Source organism: Podarcis gaigeae (assembly GCF_964106915.1).
Source record: "Podarcis gaigeae genome assembly, chromosome: 6".
NCBI lineage: Eukaryota > Metazoa > Chordata > Lepidosauria > Squamata > Lacertidae > Podarcis > Podarcis gaigeae.
The window spans coordinates 40,662,331-40,689,638 of NC_139682.1; the positions used below are offsets into that span (position 1 = coordinate 40,662,331).

The 27,308-nt window shown below is 43.2% G+C and overlaps 2 protein-coding genes across 2 annotated transcripts in view; one reads left to right on the forward strand and one right to left on the reverse strand.

Annotated features, from left to right (window-relative positions):
- The first annotated feature begins 544 nt into the window (after positions 1–544).
- On the forward strand, positions 545–20,504 carry ELK4 (ETS transcription factor ELK4). Its single transcript, XM_083745605.1, has 5 exons — positions 545–780; positions 6,673–6,888; positions 8,553–9,425; positions 10,370–10,486; positions 12,284–20,504. Exons 2-5 carry the CDS (start codon positions 6,682–6,684, stop codon positions 12,380–12,382), a joined length of 1,296 nt encoding a protein of 431 aa, XP_083601731.1. The 5' UTR covers positions 545–780; positions 6,673–6,681; the 3' UTR covers positions 12,383–20,504.
- Positions 20,505–22,064: 1,560 nt separating this feature from the next.
- Positions 22,065–27,308, reverse strand: part of MFSD4A (major facilitator superfamily domain containing 4A) — a 43,713-nt gene continuing 38,469 nt past the window's right edge. The window contains exons 8-10 of the mRNA XM_083745575.1: positions 26,987–27,057; positions 25,102–25,222; positions 22,065–23,287 (exon numbers count right to left, since the gene is read on the reverse strand). Of these exons, the coding sequence (XP_083601701.1) occupies positions 23,223–23,287; positions 25,102–25,222; positions 26,987–27,057 (257 nt within the window). The 3' untranslated portion in view covers positions 22,065–23,222. The remainder of the gene's footprint in view (positions 23,288–25,101; positions 25,223–26,986; positions 27,058–27,308) is intronic.

Consider the following 27,308-nt stretch of genomic DNA (forward strand, 5'->3'; position numbering starts at 1 on the left):
GGCTCCTATGCTTCGTATGGGTTTTGGTCTGTGGATTTATCGCTTTAAAGCTCTGCAAAATGATCGTGGCATTAAACGTGAATAAAAGCAAACTAAACAGATTATCGACAAGAAAGTGGGCGTGCCTCCACGGGCGCCCTGGCCACTTGCTTCGAGTCCATGCAATAAATATTACAAAATGACAAAACACAAGCATACACTCCTCCCCTCTCTCTCTCTGGCCTGTAGAGATAGGTAGCCGTGTTGGTCTGCCATAGGATACGTATCTGAAGAAGTGTGCATGCACACGAAAGCTCATACCAAGAACTGACTTAGTTGGTCTTTAAGGTGCTACTGGAAGGAATTTTTTTTTGTTTTGACTCTGGCCTGTAGAGGCAGCCAGCAACCACTTAATAGAAGGGGGAAAAAACTCCAATCCCCACAGTGCCATGCGGGCGGGAGGCGGGCCGAGCGTTTTCATTGGTCCACTCTCCGACTGCGCCTCCTTACGATTGGCTTGGCCCGCAAGTTTCCATTCCCGGGAGGGTGGAGGGGCGGAAGTGGCGGGTACGGCGGCCGTAATGAGACCGCGGAGTCCGCCAGCTACGGAGTGAAGCTGCTGCCCCGTCAGCCCCCTTTCGCGACTCGGCTCGCTGTTTCCGCGTCGGCCGCGAAGGGATGGGGACTCGGACTCGGAGTCTCCGCGGGGACTCCCGGCCATGAAAGGCAGGGACTCGGCAGGGAGCTCAGCACCTGCCGCCGCACGGGGACCGCTTGGCGCGGGCGGCGGGCTCCGCCTAGGTGAGTGCCGGGCCGGGACCCCTTTCCCGTCGACCTCCGTCCCGCCCCGGGCCCCGGCGCCACACCCCCGGCCCGGCCAGGATCGCTCTGGAAGACGCTCAGCCCGCGCGGTGGCCTCTGCTTCCCTAGGTGGGACGGACGGCTGCGTCCTCGAAGGCTGGCAGAAGTGCTCTCTGCCCATGCTCAGGGGAACCGCCTTGTTATTAATCCAGGGGCTAAGCTAGGGCTTTCGTACAAGATTAAGCTCATCCCCCCCCCATCGCCCGCCCTTGTGGTTCCATGTGGGGCTGCTAACCAGTTTCCCCCATTCTCTGTTGCAGCTGCTTTATGGGTTTCTTCCCATTCCTTCTCTCAACTCTACTCACAGACTTGGCTGTGTTGTACCCACTCGCTTCTGTAATTAGTAAAATCAAATTGGTCAGCATTTGCTGCCAGTCACATTAGTTCCACTTGCTGGTGCATAGGTGCTTCTCTACAGCATGTTATCTCGCTGGCTTCTTTCAAGCAGCCCTGCCCAAACTACTCCCATTTTTTTCACAGGTGAAGGGAATGGGTGTGAGAGTTCTGGGTAAGCAATAATTCGGAAATGCCTTCCTAGCCCGAGCAGCTGAAATCTGTCTTCTGGACTATACTGGCAGAAGCCCATTAGATTTTCTTTATAACTGATGTTTATACACTGTCCTGCATCCCTTGGGGCTTAACTACAGACCCAGCCTATGGAATTTAATCTCAGTCTTGTCTTCTGGTTTCTGCAGAAATCTTAAGATGTGGTTCCTCAAATATGTTGCTATCTTCCCAGCTGCCTTGCTTTTCAGAATCTTTTATCATGGCTTTCCTGGAGTTCATGTCCCCCTATTTTGTGTTGTCTGTCTCTTCTGGTTTCTAGCACTTATGACAGTCAGTTTCTTGTTACCCGAGGCTGCATTTGCATGAATGTGAGTAAACTGTGTTGGGTATTTCTGCAGGGTTTACACAGCTTCTATACTGGTTGTGTGTGTCATAAGAACAGGACGTCATACACAGCTATCCCAGAGTTATGTCCTTCCTAAAAAACACTCTGTAACTTACAGTTTGGGAGTGGAAAGAATAAGCCCTTCTCTTGCAATGCTCATGTGTACAAACACCTCTTTAAAGAAGAGTCTGTGCTCATTTTAGCTTCTCTTTTTGCATGTTTCAAGAGGTTGTGACTTTAAAAATAATTTGTTAGTTGAAATTCCTAATGCGAATATGATTTGGACTTGTATCAGGGTAGCTAACCTGCGGCTTATCAGAAGCTGTTGGACACCCATCAGCTCCAGCGTGTGTGGCCAGTGGTCACAAATGATGTGAGTTGTAGGCCAAATACAGGTTAATCACCCCTGCAGATCCTGCCATTATACAAGATCACATTGATTGGCAAAAGAATCTGAACTGTGGCCTGGCAGTTGCACAGTGTGGCAGAGACACCTCTGCATCTATAGCCCTGTCACCCATACCAGCTGCTGCAAGGGGAAAAGAAGCTCTGTACCAGTGGAGTGATGCAATCCAAACACACACACATACCCCAGTGTGGGCAGTGGGGGTTGAATTATACCCTAAGCCTAGTTCTGTGTTTCTAGCAAAGGCATACTTAGGGCTTGGCAAGGAGCTGTATCAGCTCCCCCCTGTAAAAAATAAAAAATCACTTCTGTGTTTGATCTTGCCACGACAACGGCATCATGTCGCAACGCACATATATGCCATACACTCCATAGTCCCCCGTGGTCTGCCTTCATATCACCTTGCCATTTCTCCTACTGCTCAGCAATGAAATTATTGGCTAAACTCACAACCTTACGCAGATAACTAGGGTATGCCTCTGGTTTCCAGTCATTAACACAAATTATCATTCTTTACCTATAAACAAGACACTTGGATATATGGGTAAACTCTGGCCTATTATCTTTTTCTATAACAATCCTGCGGTTCCTAAAACCAGTTAGAAGAGATAATAATTGATCTGTGTCATGTGATCTGAGTTCTGCATCCCAGACATGTCCCTCTGTTACCATTTGACTCCTCTCCTGGTGTCCTGTAATCTCTCTTGTCTTTTCTTCCCACTGCCCCATAGTAAAATCCATTCAGCCCATAGATTGCTACTTTTTTCTGGACCCCTTCCTAATTTCCCCCGTCTTACACAACATGCTTACTCTTTTCTGCCCCATTCAGATTTTCAGAATCTGTTAGCATTTCCTCACATTCTTGTTCCCTTTAAGTTTACTTTAATCTACTCCTGCAGCAACTAGTCTGCTTCTGTTCTAAGGCAGTCCTATCTTTCCTTAAGTATCCCCCTTTGCTTCATTGCATGTGACCCTCATCCATTGTCACCCTCTTCTTATTGCCATTGTGGCAAAATACAGTTGTACCTCAGGTTAAGTACTTAATTCATTTTGGAGGTACGTTCTTAACCTGAAACTGTTCTTAACCTGAAGCACCACTTTAGCTAGTGGGGCCTCCCGCTGCCGCTGCGCCACTGGAACACGATTTCTGTTCTTATCCTGAAGCAAAGTTCTTAACCTGAAGCACTATTTCTGGGTTAGCGGAGTCTGCAACCTGAAGCGTATGTAACCTGAGGTACCACTGTACCCCTTGCTAAACTTTGCTTGCTTCATACCCAGCTGCCCAGCTTGGCTGTTGTGTTTGGTTTGCTGCTGCTAACCTGGCCAAGAGATGGGACAACAGTTGTGGGCAGGAACTGGAGCAGGGAGACATAGCGGGATGTTTTTGTGGTTGGTAGGAGCAAACTAGAAAAATAAACAAATGTATATTTTTGAAAACTCTTAAACTGGCAGAGGGGTTCATGTTTACAAACTGCTGCAAACACTTGAATTTGCTTATTATGGGGATCCTTCTACCTCTCTTCTATTGGAAAAAGTTGCAAAAAGTATGTTAATAACTCTTTTCATTGAGTGTGTAAGATCCCTGTAGAAATGCTTCTGAAAGTGAGATGGGATGCTCTGTCAGTGTCGTGAGTTATTTGTATGAAAATCCTTGGGCTTCATTTTTGTGGTGTGAAGTCTGAAGTCTGGTGTGTGTGTGTGCGTGCATGCATATACAAGCCAGGAACTTGGAAAATGAAAGCAACTGCTAAAAGCATTGAAATCTTGCAGTTCCGTTCAGGACTTTGATCTCTGTAAGGCTATGGTAGCTATTTGTAATCAGCTCTGCAAGCCTACCCTTTCTCCTGTGAACTTTGATTTCCTCCCCGGAAATGCTTACTGAGATCACAGCATTTTCTTAAAACAAAAATATCTGAACTACAATAAGGATGCATTTATAAATATTCCCCCTATAATAACAAAGTGAATGGCTCTGTGCCAAAAAAAGATGGCATTGAAATGGGGCCACCCAGGGAGAATAGTTTTGGCATATTCAAAGGGAGTGGGGTACAGGAGCTGCTGCTGTATTTGTCCCCAACAGGGGACCTAGACACTAAACCTTGTAGAATGAAAGTCATGAAGCAAAATGTGCAAGCACCATTTGAAGCAAGCCCACACTGACATCCTTTTGGCTCCAGGTGTTGAAGGAAAATGTCAGTGTAATGTGGGGGTGGAATTTAATGTAGCTCTGACTGGGGTAGGCTTGCATAATCGGACCTCCATGCCCCCTAAACCCTCCAGAGCTGGTGGGGTGTGTGTGAGGGGAGGAAAGTTTAGTTGCATGAGCAGACCTTGTTCCATGGCACATGCAACAACTTAGTTGAATTTATGCTTCCATTTTCAATGTAAACCACCTGGAGACCTTTTAAGTAACAAGCAACTAATAGGTCTAGTAAATAAGAATACCTTTGCAGCTGTGCTGGAGTAGAATCAGAGTTGTTGAGGGATGCACTACAGGGATCCCTGTAGTGAGGATGCATGTGTATTTTTGTCCTAGCTATAGGATAGAGGCATAACTATAGGTGGGTTTTTTTTACCTATAAGACATCATTATTTGCTAGCAAAATGCCTGAACAGAAGCAAAACGGTAAGCACCTTAGAAAGGTGGCTTCTATACTGAAAAGTAAACACCAAATCTTAGTTTCTTAGCTGGATTAGTGCAAAGTGACAGAGTTGATCCTTTGCATGTAAAACTGGGTTTTCCTCAGTTATATTACCTGGTTGTTTCTTGAGGCAGATAATCCTGTTGGTTCTAGTTAGAAGTGGAGTTGAGGGGGGTTGTGATCTGCTCCTTCTGAATATCCAGCAAGAAACAAATTAAAAGACTCAACACAGGTCTGTTCTTTTAACAGTCTGCTAGTGTTGCATATCTGTATGGTGCGTGTCTTGAGTTCTTTAAATGACTCCTTCCCTTGGCAAGGTCCCATTAAAAACAGACAGAATGATAGACTCTACCTAAAGGGGGAGCAGGGAGAAGTACCTGCCCCAAGTCAAAATTTAATTAGGAATGCTTAACCCTGTTTTGCCATGCTAGATTGTCCTACGAATCCTTTTATAGAGCCAGCTACATTCAATCATCTCCTTTGAATAGGCCGAAGAGTTTCTCCTACAGAACTATTTCTTACTTTTTGTCTTGATTCAATAATGTGTACATGCTACCAAAGTTATTCTGGGTATCAATTTGTACCACCTGCCCTGAAACTGGCAGTTTGTATATCTCAGCAGTTAGTTTAGTGAAAAGACCTTGAGGATAGTGGTGGGCCAAGACTTCAGCTCCATCCTCATAGTGACCTTCCAACACAGCCTCTGCTGTGTCAGCATCTCACTTTGGCCTGCGTGAGAGGAAAAGATAGCCCCCATTAGACTGGACTTTGCACACTGTTTGCCAATGGTGAATTTCACTCAGGTGAAATAAGAGCTAGGTGAGATGAATATTTCCAACACTGAAGAACCTCTTTATTTCAGTGTGCTGCATATATAACTGGGCACCTGTCCTTCTTTCTTCAGTTGTAGGAGTTTGGAGGACAATGTAATATTAAAACTAGAACTTGCATGGTGCCTGGCTGCTCATCTCTCCATCTTTGAACGAGGATGTGGTAGCAGATTTATGTCTGTTCAGACACTACAGTTTTTCAGGTGTACATGTAAGGTGGTAACATGTGAATATGACCCAACACATGTTTGCAAATGTGTGGATTTACTTGAACATTCATCAGAGAGCCAGGATTGGTGGTTGCTTATGAAGGGTATATTTGTTTGCATAATATGAAAACTGGCCTGCGCTCCTTTCATTCTCTAATCCAGAGCTGGCCAATGTAGTAGCTTCCTGATGTTGCTTGATTACAGCTCCCTTTATCCCTGACTTAGCCATGCTAGTAGGGGTTGATGAGAGATGGAGATCAACAGCATCTGGAGGGCACCACACTGACTATCCTTTCTCTAATGTGTTATATTTTATAACTCAGATTTCATTCAGAAGTAGATTTGAGTTCTAAAATACAAAGCAACATGGTGGCCAATCCTTGAACAAGATGACACCCTTTGCCCCTCTAGCATCAGTAGTAATGCATTTTCTTAAGAGAAAAAAATGTAAATTGTAATTGTGGCTGTTTTGCTTTGTGTGTGCTGTTTATGCTATTTTGGTTTTGAATGCTCTGCAAAGAGACTGATCTGGCTGCTGCACTGGCACAGTTTCTGATGAGCAAAGCTAGACTTATGGAGGGAGTTTTCATAGATAAATGTAATGAGTTAGTGTTGCTCTTCAAACTGTTTTGATTTAACTAAATGAGACTACAAATAGTCCCATTGTAGAGAATATGGCCCTCCTAAACTTTTGTATTTTGTTTCTGTTGGTAACTCGTGTTTCTCCTCTGGCAGTACTGATTATTGCAAACATACCATTTATTTTAGGAGAGATATGCATGTGCCCCCCCCCCAAAGCATTGTGCATGACCCCTGTGAGAATCTTCTCAGCTTCCCTTCTTCTGCATTTCAGCTCACTGCTATGGACAGTGCGATCACCTTGTGGCAGTTCCTTTTACAACTCCTCCAGGAGCCTCGGAACAAGGATATCATCTGCTGGACCTCCAATGACGGAGAGTTCAAGTTGCTGCAGGCGGAAGAGGTGGCCCGCCTCTGGGGGATCCGTAAAAACAAGCCCAGTATGAACTACGACAAACTCAGTCGTGCTCTCAGATATTACTATGTGAAGGTAACTCCAGCATTTAGTTTGTATCAGATGTGTAACCCTCCTTTCCTTCTGCCTCAGCCTAATGAGCTTTTCTGTTTTCCAAGGGTAATGCAATGCTATACAGTGGTACCGCGGGTTAAGTACTTAATTTGTTCTGGAGGTCTGTTCTTAACCTGAAACTGTTCTTAACCTGAAGCACCACTTTAACTAATGGGGCCTCCTGCTGCTGCCATGCCGCTGGAGCACGATTTCTGTTCTTATCCTGAAGCAAAGTTCTTAACCTGGAGCACTATTTCTGGGTTAGCGGAGTGTGTAACCTGAAGTGTTTGTAACCCGAGGTACCACTGTACAAGCTTGGGTATCATGAGAGCTGTTTTCTGGGGCTGAGATTTTAGATTTTCAGGCCCTAAACTACTTCTAAAGAGTTATTAAGTGTCTTAGACGTTTACGTGAGGCTTTCCAAGAAAATCACCTGTCAGGTTGCCAGAAATGAGTACAAATTTCGGGGAAATGAAAGCCCTAAAAACACAAAGTAATTACAACTTACTATACTCCTGTGATGCCATTTTGTATTTGGCACTGTCCTAAAATATTTTGTTTTAAGTCTGAATTCAAGTAGACTTTAATCTCCCCCACCCTTTTACTTCACATATATATGCATAGCCTTTTCCAGAATAGTGAATGACATAGGAAGCTACCCCACCTCCTGTGCAAGTACATTGCTTCCCCCCCTAGAAGGAGCCTATTCAGTGCTACCCAAGAACAAGGAAGAGGGATATTTTCATATGATCTTATTTTGCAAACTGTCCTTGTGTGGGTGTATGGGATAAGAAAATAAATGTTCCGGAGGCCTGCAGATTAGAACTTAAAGTTGAGATAACATTGGCTTGCTCATTAAACTTACAATTCAGTACTTCAGTAAGTGCAGAAGGAAATAAGTGTCGCTGAATATGACTTAGAGGCATTGAAGTGGCTGCAGTTCATGCTGTTCTGCTGAATGTCAGCTGCTTATTTCCCATCAGCTACATAAAAGTTACATAAATCTTCTCTCATTTGAGTACTTAACCTTGGTGCTGTAACACAGTGCGCCCACAGATGCAAACACAGTGCCCATCTTCAGTATTTGGGCTTAAGCTTCCTTGCCTTTTAAATCAAGGCCATAAAATGTGTAGGTCTGAGTCTGGGCCCATTATGTGTGACATAAGTTCAGGGCCATTATGATTTAATGCACATTGCGGATGGGCTTTTTAGTGTGCGGGTGGCCAGACAGGAGAGAAATGGCAAAACTTTCCATGATGGGTGAATGTTCTGGATTCAGCCAGTGCTGTAGCCTTGTTGGAGCTAACTGTGGGTGTGACCTGATTACTGCAGGGATGAACAGTACCCAGGACTCCCCCCACCCCCTTAAGCCACTCTGAGTTTCTAAATGGAAGGGAGGGATAGAAATGTAGGCAGAATCCAGGCTAAGCTAGTTGTACTTCGTTTCCATTAAAATCAATGGGGCTTGGGCATTGCTGATTAAGTGTTAGCAACTTAGCCTGGATCCAATAACTATGTAACTAGGCTTGTCCTCAAATGTAAGTAATTTTCTTATTGAAGTGGGGCGTCCTTGGATTGAGCCGCCGAAGCAAGACTTCAAATGAGGGGAGTGCCTGACGCCTTCTTATTGCTTGATGTTTCCACAGAACATCATCAAAAAAGTGAATGGCCAGAAGTTTGTTTACAAGTTTGTGTCTTACCCAGAGATTTTGAATATGGACCCCTTAGCGGTTGGCAGGATTGAGGGTGATGCCGAGTCTCAGACGGGCTTGTTAGACGTTAGCAATGCTGCAAAGGACGTGGAGAACTATGGGAAGGAGAAGCCTCAGCCCTGTGCAAAGTCCTCCAGCCGCAATGATTACATCCACTCAGGCCTATATTCTTCATTCACTTTGAACTCCCTGAACTCTTCCTCTTGTGTAAAACTCTTTAAGCCAATCAATATGGAGAACCCGACCGAGAAACCGGTGGAGAAGAAAGGTCCTCAGGAACTGACACCGTCGGTCATAAAATTTGTGACCGTGTCCTCCAAAAAGCTTTCGATCTCCCCCCTCGCCTCTACTGCTCAGCCGCCCTCTACTCTGTCAACTGCTTCCACTCTCCCTTCTGGCTCAGATGAGAGTCTGCAGGCTTTGGAGTCCCTGGTAACACCGAAAGCCGAGACGTCCACATCCTTGCCATGCTTGACCGCCAATTTCGCCCCTACGCCTCCTGCAGCTTCCGTTTCTCCTCCTCTCCAGGTTCCTCCCAGGTCTCCTTTGCCACCTGATCTGGCTATAGACACAGATCCTGAGCCTGTGTCGTGCCAGCAGCTGGAACATTCTCAGAACCAAGTCTTGGAGTTCAAAGAGCAGGGTTCTTCCATGCTAGAAAAGGAGTTTCGTCATAGCCGAACTAGAAAGCCTAAAGGGCTGGAAATTGCTCCCACTCTGGTCATTACTGGCAGTGACCCAAGTCCGCTGGGGATACTAAGCCCTTCTCTCCCTACTGCTTCTCTTACACCAGCACTTTTTTCACAGGTAATCCTGTCTTCCATTACTTCTAGACCAAATCCTGTATGTGTACAGGAAGCATGGCAGAGAGATGACCTCTTCAGAAGAGGTGTGCTAACATTTCTAATGATTATGAGTGAGCAGAGAGGGATTTTTTGAAGCTGGATGGAAATCTAACCTGTTGTCTGTGATCAGGTACATAGCCAACCAGACCAAGGTGTGTTTAGTGTAATATGCACTGATCTTTACATGACGGAGGTAGAGCATAGTGTCAGTTCAGAATGCCTCAAGTTTTGGGAACTTTTTGGCAAGGGTGGTATGAAAACCATTTGAGAGATCTAAACTTCCTAAACTGATTTTTCATGTTCGGATACACCAAAAGCCAATGCAAATGTAATGCTCTTTTTGCAGTGTGTCTGTGCTAGCTTAATTTCAAAGAGACAAAGTATACAGCAAGGTTTAGGTGCATGGTTTTTTGTTTTTTTTAAATACTAGCTGTGTGAGTACAGCATGAACAAAGCTTAGATGTCAGAAATTAGTTCAGATCACTGTTAAAAGTGGCCATCTTTGCTTGAATCTGTTCTATCTAGCTCATGTTCAATTGTAGATTTGCACACATTCACCAAAAGCTATTAAACTTTCCAAACTTGATCACCTGCTATTTTGGGTGTCTGGTGCTGAAACAACTGCCTTGGCTTCCTTAGAGCGTGGTGCTGATAGTGCCAAGGTTTCAAGTTTGATCCCCGTATGCTGCACATTCCTGCAGTGCAAGGGGTTGGCATAGATGATCCTCAGGGTCCCTTCCAACTCTACAATTCGATGATTCTAAGCCCAGGTGACTTCGATGGCTTGGAAGTGTTAAATGCTTGCTAGTTATACTGCTGGTAATGGAAATTCAGGTGTTAAATGGTTTCTTATGTTAAGTTCCTATATTAAACTGGTGTTGTGACATTGTTTTGTATGTCTCACAGACGCCTATTTTGCTGACCCCAAGCCCCTTGCTCTCCAGTATCCATTTCTGGAGCACTCTCAGTCCAGTTGCCCCTCTCAGCCCAGCAAGATTGCAAGGTGCTAACACCCTTTTCCAGGTAAGTTCCAGTGGATGACTTCAGAGGTGGAGCTAGCTGCTCTGGCACTCGGAGTGCTGTGTACCCGGGGGCGGGGTAAGCATCCCAGGGGGGTGGGGGGCGATGTCACCCCCCCTTCAGGGATGACAGCAGGGGCGGGCTGCATCCACCGCACCCCCCTTACTCCACCAGTGGATGACTTATGTAAAAGAGATTTGCAAAAATAGAAATATCTCCTCTTCTTATAGGTTCCTTTAGAAGTTCATCTCAATTCAGATGGTTCTCCATTTGAGAAACAAGCCATGGGCTCCTGCGCTCCCTCCTCTTCTGCACAGTTTCACTTTCACTTTGCAGCTTACTGCTGACTTTAGATGCTGTGACAGTGAATCAGAAAACTGTGGTTAACACTTGCACTGCAAACCAGAATTTTAAAAAAGCCTGCTTTTCCAATTCTGACTTGGAGGGTGAGTGCTAACAACAGTCCATGTAATCCAGACTTTGTAGTACCCTTAGTTCTGGAAGCCTTCCAGTTTAAGCACAATGGACTGGAAAATGTTCTTTTAATGTGTTCTTTTTAGCTTTGTTCTTTTAATGGAAAATCCTTAATGAAACATGGAACATGAGCACAGTAGAGACCTTGTGTTAATCCCAAAGAGTAAGCATAGTTTTGTCATTGGGATAATCCAATGGTAAAATGAGCAAATAATTGTTTGCTTTGAGTGCCACACTCGATTCCAGGTGAAGGATACCGTTTAGTGATTTAATAGGAACAAATTGAGTATGTTGTTATGTTGTGTACAGTGGTACCTCAGGTTAAGTACTTAATTCTTTCCAGAAACTTAACCTGAAACTGTTCTTAACCTGAAGCACCACTTTAGCTAATGGGACCTCCTGCTGCTGTTGCACTGCCAGAGCACAATTTCTGTTCTCAACTTGAAGCAAAGTTATTAACCTGAGGTAATATTTCTGGGTTAGCAGAGTCTGTAACCTGAAGTGTATGTAACCTGAAGCATATGTAACCCGAGGTACCACTGTACATAAGAGTATTTTTTGTTGTTGTAACCGCCCTGTGATCTTTGGATGAAGGGTGGTGTACTATTTTTCAGTATTATTCAAGCCTTTCAGAAAAATTAAGGTACAGCTTGTATCTTTAATTTGTGTGAAGCGGTGTGTACATCAAAATGGCGTAAGTAAATTACTCAGTTCTTGTATATGGATGCTGAGATGAAAGAACCAAGGTTGTGATATGCAGGTTCAGGTACGCGTATGAGATATATATATAGAGAGAGAGAGAGAGAATACTCAACGTAATCTACAGCAAACTTTGAAGCTTGAAGTGGCATTTATATATTATGTGCTGGCAGGAGCTAGGAACAGCTGTCCAAAGTTGTTTTTTAAAAAGGTTTTCCAGTTGATCTGTTAATGGGCAGAATAAAAAAATAACAATCTCACAAGCATTTTGGAGTAAAAGACTTGAACCCAATCTTGTACTGTAGTCAAAAGTGGCCCAGTGAAAACGCCCTCTAGTGGCAAGCTGTTATAGTACCAGGTTAGAAAAACGGAGGCATTTCTCGCCACGTCATCTCTGGTGGCTTTGCTCCCCTGGTTCGTTTCTGTAAGATCATTTTACAGTGTGAGCAAACTGAAAAGGCAAGTATGAACAGACTTGAGCTTCTTAGAAATGGTAATGTTAAATTGTTAATTATTCTGCCGAAATGAATAATCTCAACACACCAGCTATCAGTGGAAAAGATAAATGCTAGTGCACAGAAAACTTTTTACACTGGTGCAATCTTAGAATCTGTTTCTGTTTTTCAGTTTCCATCGGTGCTGAATACTCATGGACCATTTACGATATCCGGAATGGACGGGCCCTCCACTCCTGGGCCTTTCTCCCCAGATTTGCAGAAGACATAGGGTATGGCCTTCTGGGAAAAGGACAGGTGGAAATCAAGATAAAGAGGTTTCATTGAAATGATGGAATCTGTTTTTCAATATGGGGTTTGCAATTCCACAGAGACGATATGAACAGGCTTGGGGTTTTTTGCTATTCCTGGTTTAAATGCCTTTTCAAAAATTCCTTTCAAGACATAAGGGAATTTTTATGGAAACGCCTTAATTGGAGACTGTTCTCCAATATCACTTTTCTCACATGGTTCTTCTGATTTAAGAAGGCTTCTCTTGGTAAAGCGATTTTTCTTGAGGGGGGTGGAATGCAATGATTGACTCTGCAGCAGCTGATACCAGTCACAACTTTCCTTTTTGACTGGTATCCTTTTGCCCCTTTGCTTCTTGTATAACCTATCAAAATATTAATCTCCATTGGAAGCTGGCATTCCAAGAAATACTTGGAAATTTTTTTTGATTTTTTTTTTTTAAGGCTTGCTTTAGGGTTGATAATTTCTCTATTAGTAATGCAGGAATGCTGTACGAAAATATATTATCTCTTTGTAAGAGGAAACTTTTCAGGAGCATTTTATGGTGATATAGAAGAACTGGGCAAAATTTTAAGGGTGTTGCCTGTAAATAGAGAAGATCTAGTTGTGTATCCTTTAGCCAAAATTGTTGATTCATCTCCAGAGAAATGCATAGCACATGGAATGAATGAATCGTTTTGGTCTTTAGAAATATTTGGATGTTTTACGTCTGATGTTGCTTGGTAGGTTTAAAAAACAAAACCCTGATATTTAAAGAAGCACACCATTCTAATTGCAGATCTTGGCAACTGATGTTTTGTGGCATTGGGGTAACCATATATCTGATATGCTGTGTGTGGTGTTGTCTTGATGCTTGATAAGGTCGTATGTAGATCTGACATTTGAGCAGTGAATGTTTGCTTGTATTCTATTATTTTATTGTCCCCTGTCCCCTTTCAACAAATATGGTATCCAAAGAACAGTCAGTGCTGCTCTTGGCCCCTGATACACTTTTCTTTTTGGCCACACTCTCACTCGGATTTAAGTTTTGAGCATGTTGATGCTCTTAAAAGTAGAAATAATGTGTGGTTATTTGAAAGTGTTCCTGTTGATGAGGAGGGTGAGAGTGGGAAAGGGCAAGGTGGTGTGGGCTGCTTTATAGCCTGAAAGAGCTAAAAGCTGCTTTCAGACTGCACTTAATCTTGCGGCAAGGGAGTGGTTAAACCATACTTGAACTGTTCTTGGATGTCTCCACTATGAGGATAGTTTAGACGTAATTTGGTGGTCATGTTATGCTGGCTTCCTGATGTGGCGGTCTGGCTTATATGACTGGAAATTGAAAGTATGATGGGAACCTGGATAGATGTTTACAGCATTAGTTGTTATTTCTCCGTAGAAAGAGATGCATTGAGAGGCATAGTATTTCTGCATAAGTGCTACCCTTATCTTCTAGATTTGGGCCAAAGTCCCGAAAGTACCACAAGACCTGTAGCGTCACATAGCTATTTGATGGAAAGGTAAGATAAATACCAGGAATGGTGTTTGGCAGGGTTTTCCCTTTTTTTTTTTTAAATTGGGAAGTGTTGACCAGCTACTTATTAAGGACTAAATGCAATTTCCCACCACAATTTTAATGATGACTTTTAGTAGTCTGCAGAAGCAGAGAGCTTGAAAAGGTAGCAACTATTTGAAATGGCACCTCCAGTGCAAGATTAAACCTACTGGATTTGAGAGAAGCTTGAAATGCTGTGCTTTGCATCCATCCCATTCTTTAAGATCAGCAGGGGACTTGAGCACAGTCATCCAGGCGCTTCTGCAAAATCTCTGTTAATTTCAAAATATGTACCTATGTATGAGAGTCCCCTAGGGCTGAGTACCATGCTAAAGGAGAAGACATTGGCAGGTCCCCCGTCCCCCCGCCCACTGAAATACATAAACTAAATTTCTCCTTCTCCCATAGAGTTTGCGATGCACCATTCACAAGAACAGTCAGAAGTTAATTTCTTCGACTGCCCTTCCAAAACCACTTCTGGTAAGAGGAAAGGAATGATGTAATGTAGCTTAGAACCCAAAGAGACAGCAGAAGGTGTGCTTTTGTCTGTTACTGAAGGTGCATTGCTGTCATTCATTTTCCAGACGTGATCAGCTAAGTCGTTTGAAAGGTCCATGTCTGTTGTGCCTAAATTGAATGTGCAATATTTCCATATATTCTGTTTAATGCAGACATGCAGAAAAATAGCTGCAAGTAGTAAGTGAGAGAAGGCAACCTGCGTTCCCGAGTTTGCACAGGGGGTTTGTATTCTGCCTCATGGGCTAAAGAATGACAGCACTTTTTAATAGCAGCCAATCTAGGCTGGCTGCTTTTGACATATATATTGGGGGTAGGAGAGAAGTCAGAGCGAGGTTTTGTTTTGCTTTACATTTCTTCTTGAGCACTAAAGGAATGCAATCAAACTATTTGTTCTTTTGTCTTCTTTCTCCCATCACCAAAGGAAACAGGCAGGGTATCTTTCGTCAAATATGTCTTGTGTGGTATATGGTGCACCAGTGCCGTTTGTATATTTAAAAACATGTAAGTGAACCAAAGTTAGGCCATCTTGGTAGCAGTTTTGTTTATCCAGGTTTCACAATCTAGCCCCACCAGTCTCAAAAAGATGCCCTGTTGTAAGTGGCTTGTTATACTGGGCTGAGGTATATATACACCTATTGCTCTTCTGTTTCGAGTGATATGATAGAGCTCCGTGGCTTCATTTTGTGGAGGCTTTGCTTTTCTATTTGGTCTTGACTAGCTCTCTGCTTCATCCTTGACATGGTAGGTTGTTGGAGGGCTTACAGCAAACAAGTGTCTCATGCTTTTAGCCACTATGCTACAGCACCCTCCCTCCACCCCAGTGCCACCTTTGAAGGGTGGAATTAGTGCAGCTCTATTCTGTCAGTGATCCAAGTGCTAGTAGAATTGGGATTTCATGCTGCAAGGTTTCAAAAGAGATAACCAGCTAATATAGATATTTTGTATTTGTGTTTCAGCCAGTTCCAAGGCTGGACAGGTCTTTTTACTTTCATGCATGTTCTCTTTTTGTTTTGTTTTTTGTTGTGTTGAAAACATTTTAATTTTCACAAGAAGTTTTTCTTATGCTTTCAACTGTGTGCAAACTTAAGTTAGAGTCTGATCTAACTTTAAAAGCTGGATGTTATATTTGTATGTGTGTGTGTGTGTATGTATGTATGCGGAAAAGAAAATAACCAGGTGTGTCACCGAGTTAAGGGAGTTAACTGTTTCTTATTTGGGAGTTATTTGGGAGAGAAGAGCAATCCTGATTTGTATTCTGCATACTATGTTGGCATGAATTGGTGTCTGATTGCTCTTTACCTCATTCGCTCAGTTTTGGCAGTCTTTGGGGTAGCCCAAATCATTCATTGTATCTGCTGGAGTTATATTGTTGCCAACCGTTTTATTGCCTTTTGAAATATCTAATTGCATGTAAGCACTTGTTCACACAGCACATCTTTGTATTGTAGCAAGAGGGCTGTTGTTTGTTTTTAAAACAGAAAGAGTGATTAAGAGATGCCCAAGAAACTAAATGTTGTTTTTCAAGTTCCAAGTAAGCAAAAAGGACTTCCTTCTCTTACCTTGTGTCAGTTCCCCCAAGCACGTGTATTGGATTTCAGCCGCCATTCACAATCATCACACCAAGTTTTACAGTAGTTGAGGTAGAAACAGATTGTGAGAGGGCGCAATGAACCCATTATTATATTTGACTCTGTGTTGAGATTCCTGCATTGCACAGGGTTGGACTAGAAGACCCTAAATTCTGTGATTCTAAGAAATGCCAGAGAACTTTAAATTCTCCACGGCTGTTAACAGCAACATAAATATTATCAGTAAGCCACAAGGGAATGACCTAATCTAGTGCTGCTGAACACAACAGCTCCTAATCTTGCCAATGTCTACAGCCTTTTTTTCTTATGGAGAAAGCATTAGGCTGATGTCTGTGGCCCTGGAGAAAAGTGTAATGTGGTCCTTAAAGGGCTCAAGGTAGAGGAGAGTATTTAACACAGTCATTTGCAAAGTGAAACTGAAGTACAATTAATGGGTTGTGGCCTGATTTGGAAACGCATCTTCTCTCTCTCCCCCCCCCCCCCCCCCGGGGCTGTAGTGGTTAGATCTATCTTAAAAGATGGATGGATAATATTTGATTACCTTGTATTGTGCTTTGCTTTTTTTTGCTTTTCACATGTTGTGTATCATATTTGGTAGATGCTTGGAGATGCTTGGGTAAAGTTACTAATAATCTTAACAAAAGGTGATAATTCCCAGCTTGCTAAACCATAGCTTAGCAGCGTGACTATTTCACTGCTTGCTTCTTGGTTTAATAAAGCGACGTTTAGCTGTTGCATCCCAAATGGGGAACTGAATGTTCACCCCGATCTTAAACCATCTTCAAACTCTAGTTTAATATCCTGGCTAGTAAATCAGCATTAAACCACAATTCCCCATTTTTGACATAATAGCTTGCTGTGGCCAGAGCACACAGTTTTGTCATTTGTTCCCAGCTACTGAACAGTGGTTTAAGCAAGCTGCGAACTCCAAAATGGGCCAGTATCTGCTTTGATATATATTAATGCTTTCTTCCCTTTAATTCAGGGCTGGGCAGTACCACACTAGGATTTATGCAGAAATGATCAGGGCTGGCTAACCATTTTGGTCTCAGAGCTTCTCACAGAAGATCAGTGAGTAGCCAAAATCCTGCTGAATCCTGCTAAAAGGTCTATATAATCCAACATCTTCTCTCCCCCTGCATAGCTAAATGGGCGCTACAGAAAGTCCAAAAGCAGGAACTTAGTGTTGCTTCTAACAACTGATATTTGGTGACAGCTTTTCCCTGAAAGGAGAAGACCCTCCCTCTGTTTCATGAATTGATCTGATCCCCGTTTTAAAGCCATCGGCCATCAGAACATCTTCTCACCATGAGCTCCGTAACGTAAGTGGAGCACTGTATTAATAACTGGAAGCTTTTCTTTTCCCATTTGGGAGTCTTTAGAAAGTCTCTCTTTGGGAAGCTTTGTGTAATCAGAGGAGCGAGTAGTGAGTTGAATGCACAGGTTTTCTAGCTGGTCCTTCTTGAGTGGTGAGATTTCTTTGGGGAAATGTTTTGAAACTGTGGCTTGGCGTTGACTTCTGGTCTTGCTGTTCAGTTGCACCACTTTTAAATGCTACATACTAGAAGTTTTTTGTTTGTTTTTAATCTACTCTTTCAAACTTGTATAGAAAAGTCTTGTTCTAAAGTATTTTTAAAATAGTGTTTGTATTTTTTATAGCAGTGTTACCAGATGGCCTTATGTACGTCACAGTGTGGGTACAGTAGCATAATTCATGCATTTTCCCTCCTTTATATTTGTATTCGTAAATAGTATGCTCATGTGTATCTAAGAATACGCAAAAAGTTGAGGCTTGGGAGCTAATGAGAGAGGCTAGAACATAGTGCTCTAGCATGAAATACTTGGCAAATGAAAAAAGCCAGAATTAATATTGTGAAGGAGCAGATGACTTTACATAAATTCCAGGACTCCAAAATGCTTCAATGTTCTGTCTTTCTGTCAGGACACTATCTAGTTTGTAAACAGACCCCTGTGTTGCAATATAGACAAGCTGAACAATATAACACAACACGATGGCCAATAACAATGGCACTAAACACTATTTACAGACTAATACAAATGATCAGAAATTACAACCAAAGTCTCTAAATCTTCTTCACCAGTCACGGTAGAATAATTCAAAAGTTTGATATATACATAGAGTTTCCGGATAACCAATCTGTTTTGTTCAATGCTTCATCAGCCAATCTTGATCAATTCTTCATCAGCCAGACTTGTAAGAATTAATATGAGAAGGATGCACTTCAATTTCTTAACAAGCCAATCTTACCTGTAAGCAAATATAAACGCTGTAGAAAATATGCTCTGGATCAGGGCTTATATGATACTGGCTTGGCTGATGAAGCATTGAATGAAACAGATGGGTTATCCGGAAACTCTGTTCCGGTGATATTTGGTGACAGATTATGTATACAGTGGTACCTCGGGTTAAGTACTTAATTCGTTCTGGAGGTCCGTTCTTAACCTGAAACTGTTTTTAACCTGAAGCACCACTTTAGCTAATGGGGCCTCCAGCTGCCGCTGCGCCACCGGAGCACGATTTCTGTTCCCATCCCGAAGCAAACTTCTTAACCTGAGGTACTATTTCTGGGTTAGTGGAGTCTGTAACCTGAAGTGTATGTAACCCGAGGTACCACTGTATATCAAATTTTTGAATTGTTCTACCACGACTGGTGACGAAGATTTAGAGACTTTGGTTGTAATTTCTGATTATTTGTATTAGTCTATGAATAGTGTTTAGTGCCATTGGTATTGGCTGTTGTGTTGTGTTATATTGTTCAGCAGAACACTATCTAGTGCATTGGTTTTCAGTTGGTGGGTTAAGAGTCATTACCATGATGGGAGACCTGATCTGAAGCTGGCTGCACCATACAAATATATGGTAAAAATTAAGGATGGTATCCATCAAATGAGTTCTGTTAGTGCCATGAAGCTACCTCTTAGAGGACTTAGGGAACCCCCAAAACAGATTTCGGGGGCATCAGAGGAGAAGTTCTGTAGCACAACGAAGTCCTTGCAGAAACAATTACTTCATTGGATGCCACCCAGGGGGATGGGTTTCCAAATGCATGTTTGAGGTAATGCTATGTCTGAAAAGGCTTGAGGACTCCTGGCCCTAGTGCATTTATAGGCACCATTTTGTGGCAGGAGGAGCAAGTTTGGAGGCTCCTGGTGAGTTTCAGGTGGTGGCTCTGGGATTTCAGTGAACAGTACTTTTCAGATCTGAGCCTTCCATCTCTTTTTGTTTGGGTTACACCTGTTTTAAGATGGCAGAGCATGTTCCTGCAATTGCCATTTTACTTATAAGTTCATGCACTGTTGATTCCCCCCCCCCCCAAAAAAAAAAAATGACTGCTGTTCCTAGAGCAGAGTCTCTGCTTTTGCTCAGTTCTGGCATCAAAAGTAGAACTGTCTTGAGTCTTCAACTTAAGGGCTCCAACTGGTTATCCCCCAAGCAGACCAATGCAGGGAAGAGCACTGGCAGTGGATTACGCTAGGTCCTCAGGTTATTGTTACTTACAAGAAGTAACAGAGCAGGTTTACAAAAGGGAAAGGGCTTTCTTATTTTAGCTCCCTTTGGGAATAAAGTCCCTGCTCTTCTCCCAAGGCCTTTGTGCGGCTGGTTGTAGAGAAAATAAAATTGGCTCTAGCTTCTACCAGGCAAGTACTCATTCTAGTACAGAGGACCTTGGGCTGCATGTGTGTTCTGCAATATGCAGTCTCATCTTAGAATGGATGCAATATATGAGCCTCCACGTGTGGAAGGTTTGGCTGGCTAAACAGGATTTATTTGGAAAATAAGTGATTTTAGCTGGGGGAGAGTAGGTTGTTGATGTTTTGTTCCCTTTTTTAAAAAAAAACTGAAAATCTGTACCATTCGATATATATCCAGTATGTTAATGCCATTCTGTAAAATATTGCTGATATGTTTTGCATAATAGCCAAAGTTCTAAGTATGTTCTCAGTGTTATTGTTTTGACTATATAAGCACCTCTGGGTAAGATATGAGCGAGGCCTTCAAAATGTTAACAGGTTGGTTAGAAAAGGAAGAAATACCTGCCTCTTAAGAAACAATTTTATTACAGGAGTATAATTCTCGGTCAAAAGCTAGTCTTAAAAGTCTTCAAGAAACTGTACAGATGCCATTTTTGTGGATTGGTTTGCTATTAAAAATCGGTATATATTGGCTGTTGCACATCCAAACATAATGAAGGTCTTTGCTGCAAAATCAGGTGACTATTTTCTATTGCTTAGACTTTTGTGCAAAAAAGGTTTAGGGTAATCTTTTTTTTAAAAAAGAAAAGTTTGGAGGAAGCATTGCTTATTTTGTTTAAGAACTGACAGAGGGATATGTTTTGTATAATAATGCAAGATGGCTTTAAACAGTGTAGCAAATCATGTTAATATGTGCAACCAGACTTGCAAAATAATTGTATTTTTTTAAATAAATATTTTTTAACAAATGTCATTATTTGGAGTGTTACTCTTCTGCAGTGGAAAGAAGTTGTCACTGCAGTTCAGTTATAACAGCCATTTGATTCTGGATTCTTGAAATAGAGGTAGCAGCAGTGTAATCACCAGGCATTGTCTGAACCGTGTAATGTATAAATGTAGATGTGCCTCTTCTCTATCAGTAGTGATGGTACCATTCTCGAAGATCTGAATGTATTCAAATGATGCCTATTCATTGCTAAGTACTGTTCTAGGTTTCTCAGCCACAGCTGTAGCACTGTAAGCAAAAATAGATTGGTGGCATCGTGGTACAATTTGAGAAACCTCCTTTGGAAGAAACAGACTGAACCTCCTACTTTCTGGCATTTGAAGTATCTGCAACTATTAACCCATTTGTGGCTTGAAGAAATCAGACTGGAGAAGCAAATGTAAGAGACCGAGGCTATTTACAAACCATACATTTAAAACACCTCCTGTCCCAAATAATAATGGAAACTGTTGTTTAACAGTACTGGGAAGTATAGCTTTGAGGGTAAAACCACAGTGCCCAGGATTTTGGGGTGCTTTAAAGGGATGATGTGTATACAGCCGTTCAGAGCCAGTTTACAACAGTTTTCTGCTTGAATTAAATTACCCCCCCAAAAGATTCCTTTTTCTTAGAGCCCAATACCTTAAAGCTTTAACTCATTCAGACTTTCTGCATTCATGTCTCTTGCCTTGCACCCGTGGTGCATCTGAAACAGTTCAAGAGAATTTATCAAGGTTCCAGTTTTCTAACTGATATTTCCTGAGCAGGCACATGTGTTGTTTTTGTAGTTATTTTTAGCTATTACAGCAATATTTTTTCAAAATTGAGATTAAAACGTATACTTATGTAGTTCATAACCTTTTCAGTTACAGAAGCTATACCTATTTCGTAGAATAATTGTAAAATTATGCTTGTTTGTCTTTCTCTCTACACTTGAAAGGGACACTAAAGACTTAACTTTCTATAAAGGCTGCTAGCTACTGGGATGAACAGTGATGCTGCAGTACATGTAAAGTGTCTGTGCTTGTTAAATAAGTAATGAAGTAGGTATCGATTAATTGCATGTGAGGTGTAACCTCAAAATAAGCCAAATCAGGAATGAAACTTTTACACCTGCTGTTAACACAATGGTTATTATCAGATGCAACAGCAAAGCATGGTTTGCCATAAACAAGCAGGTGTAATTTTTGCTCAAGCATGTTCTTTATGTGGAATGAAGTGGAATGAAGTTAAAAGTCCCCACTGCTGGTTTATGGCAAAGGATATTTTGCTGTTTCACCCACACCTGGTAAACCATGGCTTGCTGTAAACCAGCATGAGAACTCAATATTCTTGCAATGCTAACATTCTGTTAAAGACAAATTATATTGTTGCTCAGGTTCACATGAGAAATACAATGTTTTGCTTATTCGGATTAAGGTCTACCTGGTTCTGCCGCCTTGTCCAAGAATCCTAGGGAGCAGTTGCTGTAGGTAGTCCACTGGAAAAGGCTGTGGTCCAACATGCACATATATAAACTTAGAGCACAAGATGACACAAGCTCTGTAATCAAGGCGGGTATATTTTAAGGATTGGACAACATGGAAATCAAAGATGAGGGCGCATACCCATGCAACATAGCAATTGAAGTCAAATGACAACAGAAAGATTCAGTATAATGCACAATTTTGAAATGAGCAGTGCAACAAGCTTCTAGGGGGAAATAGCTCTACTTGAGTGAAGTTGCTGGGTCCCATCTTAGTTACTCCACGAGTTCATGCGACAAGAGCAATCACATTAAACATTCCTTTATATATACACACACGTATATCTATCTGTGGGACAGAAATTGCAACAAAGCCAGCTCAAGTTTGCTAAAGCTAAGTTTTAAACTATCCCAATACCTTCTCTCTTTAGAACAGTCAAGAACATGGCTGCCTTCTTAATATTCAGTACCTCTCAAGTTCTGCTTCCGGAAGGCACCTCATTATATTGCACAAATGGAAGAGACTTGATGTTTGGCTTCATGTACTTCAAAATTTTCATACTTCATGGGTAAAGCTGTCCCATCAACAGAAGTAGCCTACAGCTCTCCTGTTCCTTCTACTGTACTAATTGTGAACCGTCAGTATATTCTGGTTCCACTGAACTCAACCCACCATTAGTTTCACTGTACCTTTCCCACTGCCCTGGCATTTCCGCCATGTGAAATCCCATCTGGAGACGGACAAAACTTGAATACTTCAACCTGGGTGATGCAGTATTTTAAAAATAAAATAAAATAAAATTCTGGATGCTTGTTGTACAGCATCAGTGAATAGAGTTCATAATGCTGCAGCAAACGTTTTGCAACTTGATCAAATTAAAAATATCTACAGTTGCCTCTTGGTTTGCAGTGAATGAACTTTTAGGAAGACTCCCGCCACCCCCAAGGTTCTAAAGTGACAGGAATACACCTTTCACTGCCTGTGTTCCTGAAGGGATATGGGAGGTTACCAGAGGAGTTAAACTTTCACATGTCAAGATTCCAGCCCTTCTAGTCTTCATTCTTGCTACAGTGATTCTTCTCTAGTGACGGAGCGACTGGCTGATGTGAATGAGTTGTAACCGACAAGTCTGAGAATAGAAAATCCAGGTAGTTTTAAACCAGACGGTAAGAGCAAATCTTTCTTTTGGTTGGTGTGACGGTGTGCTTGATCCAAATACAAACTCACGGCTTCCTTTAGCTCTGATAAAGTCCAGGTTCTTCCATTGATGGTGGTGGCTTGTCCGGTGACAGATCCAGATCTGCAAAACAAGATTCCTCTCAGCAGCCATTAAGAAACGAAACAGCCGGTGGATGAGCTTTGACTTTTAAGGTGGATGTCATTGGCAGGCTGCGTATCTTCTACACAACCATGTGCACACATCAAAGAGAGCTACGTTTAGCTCTCTGCATGTTCTAAGACATGCATTTCCATTTCACTTTTCTTGGTTCACTGTGTCTTCGTGGCACTGCACTGGGGGGTTCCGAGTCTTGCCTTTAATTGGCTCTTAATCGGGTCGCAGGGTGAAGCTGCTCCGTTAGCTTCCCATCAGGTGGGTCACTCTTGTTTACTGCGGGAGGGTGGCGAGATCGTGGCATGAACGCACCAGTGGAGCCAATCTGGTGCTCCTACCAGTGCATTTGCACTGTGTCCACTGCCTCATCCATCTCTCTCCTGGTAAGCAATAGCAACCCTCCTGTTAGGAAGCTAGCCAGTGGCTCTGCCCCCACCTGGCGAGCCACTTCAGCTCATAATGGGACATTTGCTACTACTTGCATAATACATTCTACACCTAACTCAGTTGAGCTCATATCTCTTTATCTGGAAAAACAATGGACTTAATACACTGTAGTAAGATGCTCATGTTGACAGCAGCTGTGTGCAGATGCAACAAGAAGTGGAAATAGGATTAGTTTAACCATCCTATGCACAAAGCTCAAAGCGCATCTGCTCTGCTCCTCCCTTAACCAAGCAGGGAAAGTTCATGGAACCACTGGCTGCAGCCCAAACTCTGGTTTGTTTTGGGGAGAATAAAATAAAACCACGACTGGGAAGGCAGGAACAAGCCTTGGCTTCAGATCATGGCTTATTTGTTTCCATGCTACAAGTGCTGGTACAGATGCAAAGCTACACCAGCTGTCTTCTGCCATGACTTAGATTGTAATTTTTGAATTATTGGTTCTACCGAGACTGCAATTTTGTATTCTCTGTTGGTGAGTTGACAGCTTTGTGGCCTGTTTTCCCCATTCTACAGGGTGAGTTGTGTGCACCAGCATGTAACGTGTGGGTAAAACAAACCATGCTTATTTAGTTGTTACTGCATTGATATCCTACTTCTCCCCCAAAGGGCTGGAGGGTGGTGTACATGGCTCTCCCCCTCGCCATGTTAGCCTCCCAAGAACCCTGAGAGGTAGGCTGGGCTGAGAGTTGATTACTGGCCCAAGGTCACCAACTTAGTGAGCTTCATGGCTGAATGGGGGATTTGAACCCTGGTCTCTCATGTGGAAGTGCAGCACCTTAACCACTACCTCCCAGCTTAGGATTTAAGAACAGGATGACTAATCTGTGGCCTTCAAGATGGTGTTGGGACTACACCTCCCATCATCCCCCACCGTCCGCCATGCTGGCTGGGGCTGTTGGGAGTTGAATTCCCAACATTTCCAGGATGCCACATTGGCTACTCCTGGCTTTAAAATGTTGAAGTCTGTTTGCAGTTTAAGCAAGGAAAGCTGACTCATGCTTGTTTTTAAAACGTGATTTAGCACCTTTTAAGCTCTTCCTCCACCCTCACTTTCCTGCTATATTGTTTTTTAAAAGCGCTTTATTTCACCCCCTAGCCTCTTTGTCCAACAGTAAAGAAAGTAAAGTTCGGGGTGCCAGACAGATCATTGTGGGCCAAGCCAGGCAGGAAGAACAGGCAGGAAGCAGCTGTAAAGCAAACACTTCCTTGCATTTTCTCCTTGGAGCAAGACACCCTGGCTTGCTTTGCACTAATGTTGTACCCCCCTCTTCCATTCTTTTCAGAAGTGTGGAAGGAAGGGGGAGAGGTTGGGATAATGGGCTGGCAGTCCTTACCTGATTGGGGTTGAGGGTGCATCCTGTGGGAAAACAGAAGGAAGATGTAGAAAACGAAGGCAAAGGCTCCAAAGATGGTCCCACACACTAGGAAACTGTAACTGCCCTGGTCATGAATGATCTGTCGCAAAAGAAAAACAGCAAGGTTCAGGGCAGCCTTCGCACCTAATGAGAGCCACACATTGCCTTGAATGGGTCTGGGAGCCAGAGGAATAATGTCAGAGTGCACCAGCCGTGCTGACGGGGGTTGGATAGCATCCATTTCCCATGAGTGGGTTGTTTCAGACAGATTGTCTGACCTTCAGAGAAAGCAGCAGATGCCATCTGTTTCCCTAGGGTGTCTACCTGCCAGAAAACCTATCTCAGAAGGGAAAGAGCAGGAGTTCAAGAAATGTACTGCCTAGCTTTCAACCGCAAAGGTGTCTTGAGTCACTCTATGCAACGCCTTGATTCAAAACACAAAAACTTTGTTTTCACCCACTGGATGAGGAGGCTGTGTGATTTCTTAATTTGGTATCCTGCCCTTCCTCCTAGCAGTTCAAGGTAATACACGCCGTTCTTCTCCTACCCCACTGGTGGAGGAAGGGGGTGTGGGGGGTGTGGTCCGCCCTAGGTGTCATCCCTGAGAGGGGGTGACATCGCCACAGGTGGCACCCCCCTGGTGGGACAGAGGTGGATATAGCCATTGCACCCCTGTGGGATGCTCGCCCCGCCCCCGAGTGCATAGCATGTGGGCCGGTCCAGGTGCTGGAGCAGCTAGCTCCGCCTCTGTCCTACCCCCCAGCTTTATCCTCACAACCACCCTGCAAAGTAGGTTAGGCTGAGTGAGAAAGACTGTCCCCACCCCAAATGCCACTGAGGGATTTGAGCACACACCACGGTGCCTTCCTCAAGGGTTTGAAAGAAGGCAAGATGGAGAAGCTGGACAAGTGCATCTTCCCAAGCAGGGGCATGCTTAAAATACCACCCAGGGTTCTATGCTGCAGGACAGATGACATGAGGATAGCTGCAGGTTGCATGTTCTGCCACGAGAGGCCCCCAGGTGATAGCTGTCTTGAGTGGTACTGCATACACTTTGCATACAGCAGATAAGAGATTCAGTCCAGTTAAAAGTGGCAAGGGGTGTGGACTAATTCCTATGGAGACCCTAGAGAGCTGCAAACAATCCTGGCCTAGGTAGACAAAGTGCCTTGGCAGAAGGTTGCTTCCTCTGTTCCTTTCACACTTTATTAGAAACAGATCACTTGCCCTTTGCTTCAGAACAAGCCTGGCTTTCTAAAAACTCCAGAAAACCATGAGCAGCATTTCCATACATGTTGAGTTCCTTCTTGCAGGAGTATTTGGATGGAGACAGCCATTAACATTACGAAGCATGTCAGGACAGTGGTGGGACACACAGGGTTGTAGCCAAAGCAGTGCTAAGCAATGTATTCCATTAGCACAATGGAGCTTCTCCTGCTTACCTCCCTAGGTCCGCCCCCAATCTGTGCTGAGTTTTCCCCCAACCCTCTCGTAAAGATTTGGGGAGGGCATAGAGTGCAGACAGAGGGAGAAGAGGAGAAGTTGCATTGCACAAGTATAAATCCTTGCACTAATGGAACAAGTACACAGGATAGCATCCATGCTTTGCATGCAGAAGGTCCCAGGGTCAATTGCTGGCTTCTGTAGATAAGGCTGGGAAAGTCTCATGTTGAGCTGCTGGACCATGGATGGGGAACCTGCAGACCTTCAGATATTCTGGACTCCCAACTCCCATCATTCCTGGCCACCAGCTTGCTGGCTAGGGATAACTGAAGTTGGTCAGAAATTATGGGAACTAGAATCCAACCACAGTTGGAGGGCCACAGAGCACAGAGCAGGGCGTTGGTGGATTCTGCACACTTACCGACCCCACCAGCAACTGCAGAACCATCTCTCCAATACCTGCTCCTGTCACCAGCACAGTAGTGGCACAGCCTGGAATGAAAGTGGCACCATGTTACACCTTTTGCAAGAAGCAGATAAAGGAGACTGAACAGATGCAGCAAGATGCACATGTCCCATCTTTAAGAGCAAGATACAAAGGTTTCTTGGAGATTTTTGAAATGTTGTGTGGTATAGAAATGCTTTTAAATATACACATATTTCCCCCCCCCCGGGGGTGTGATAAAATATGAAACAGAAGAGGGCACCCAAATGTAGATGGCAGAAGTCTGTGGTACAAATGC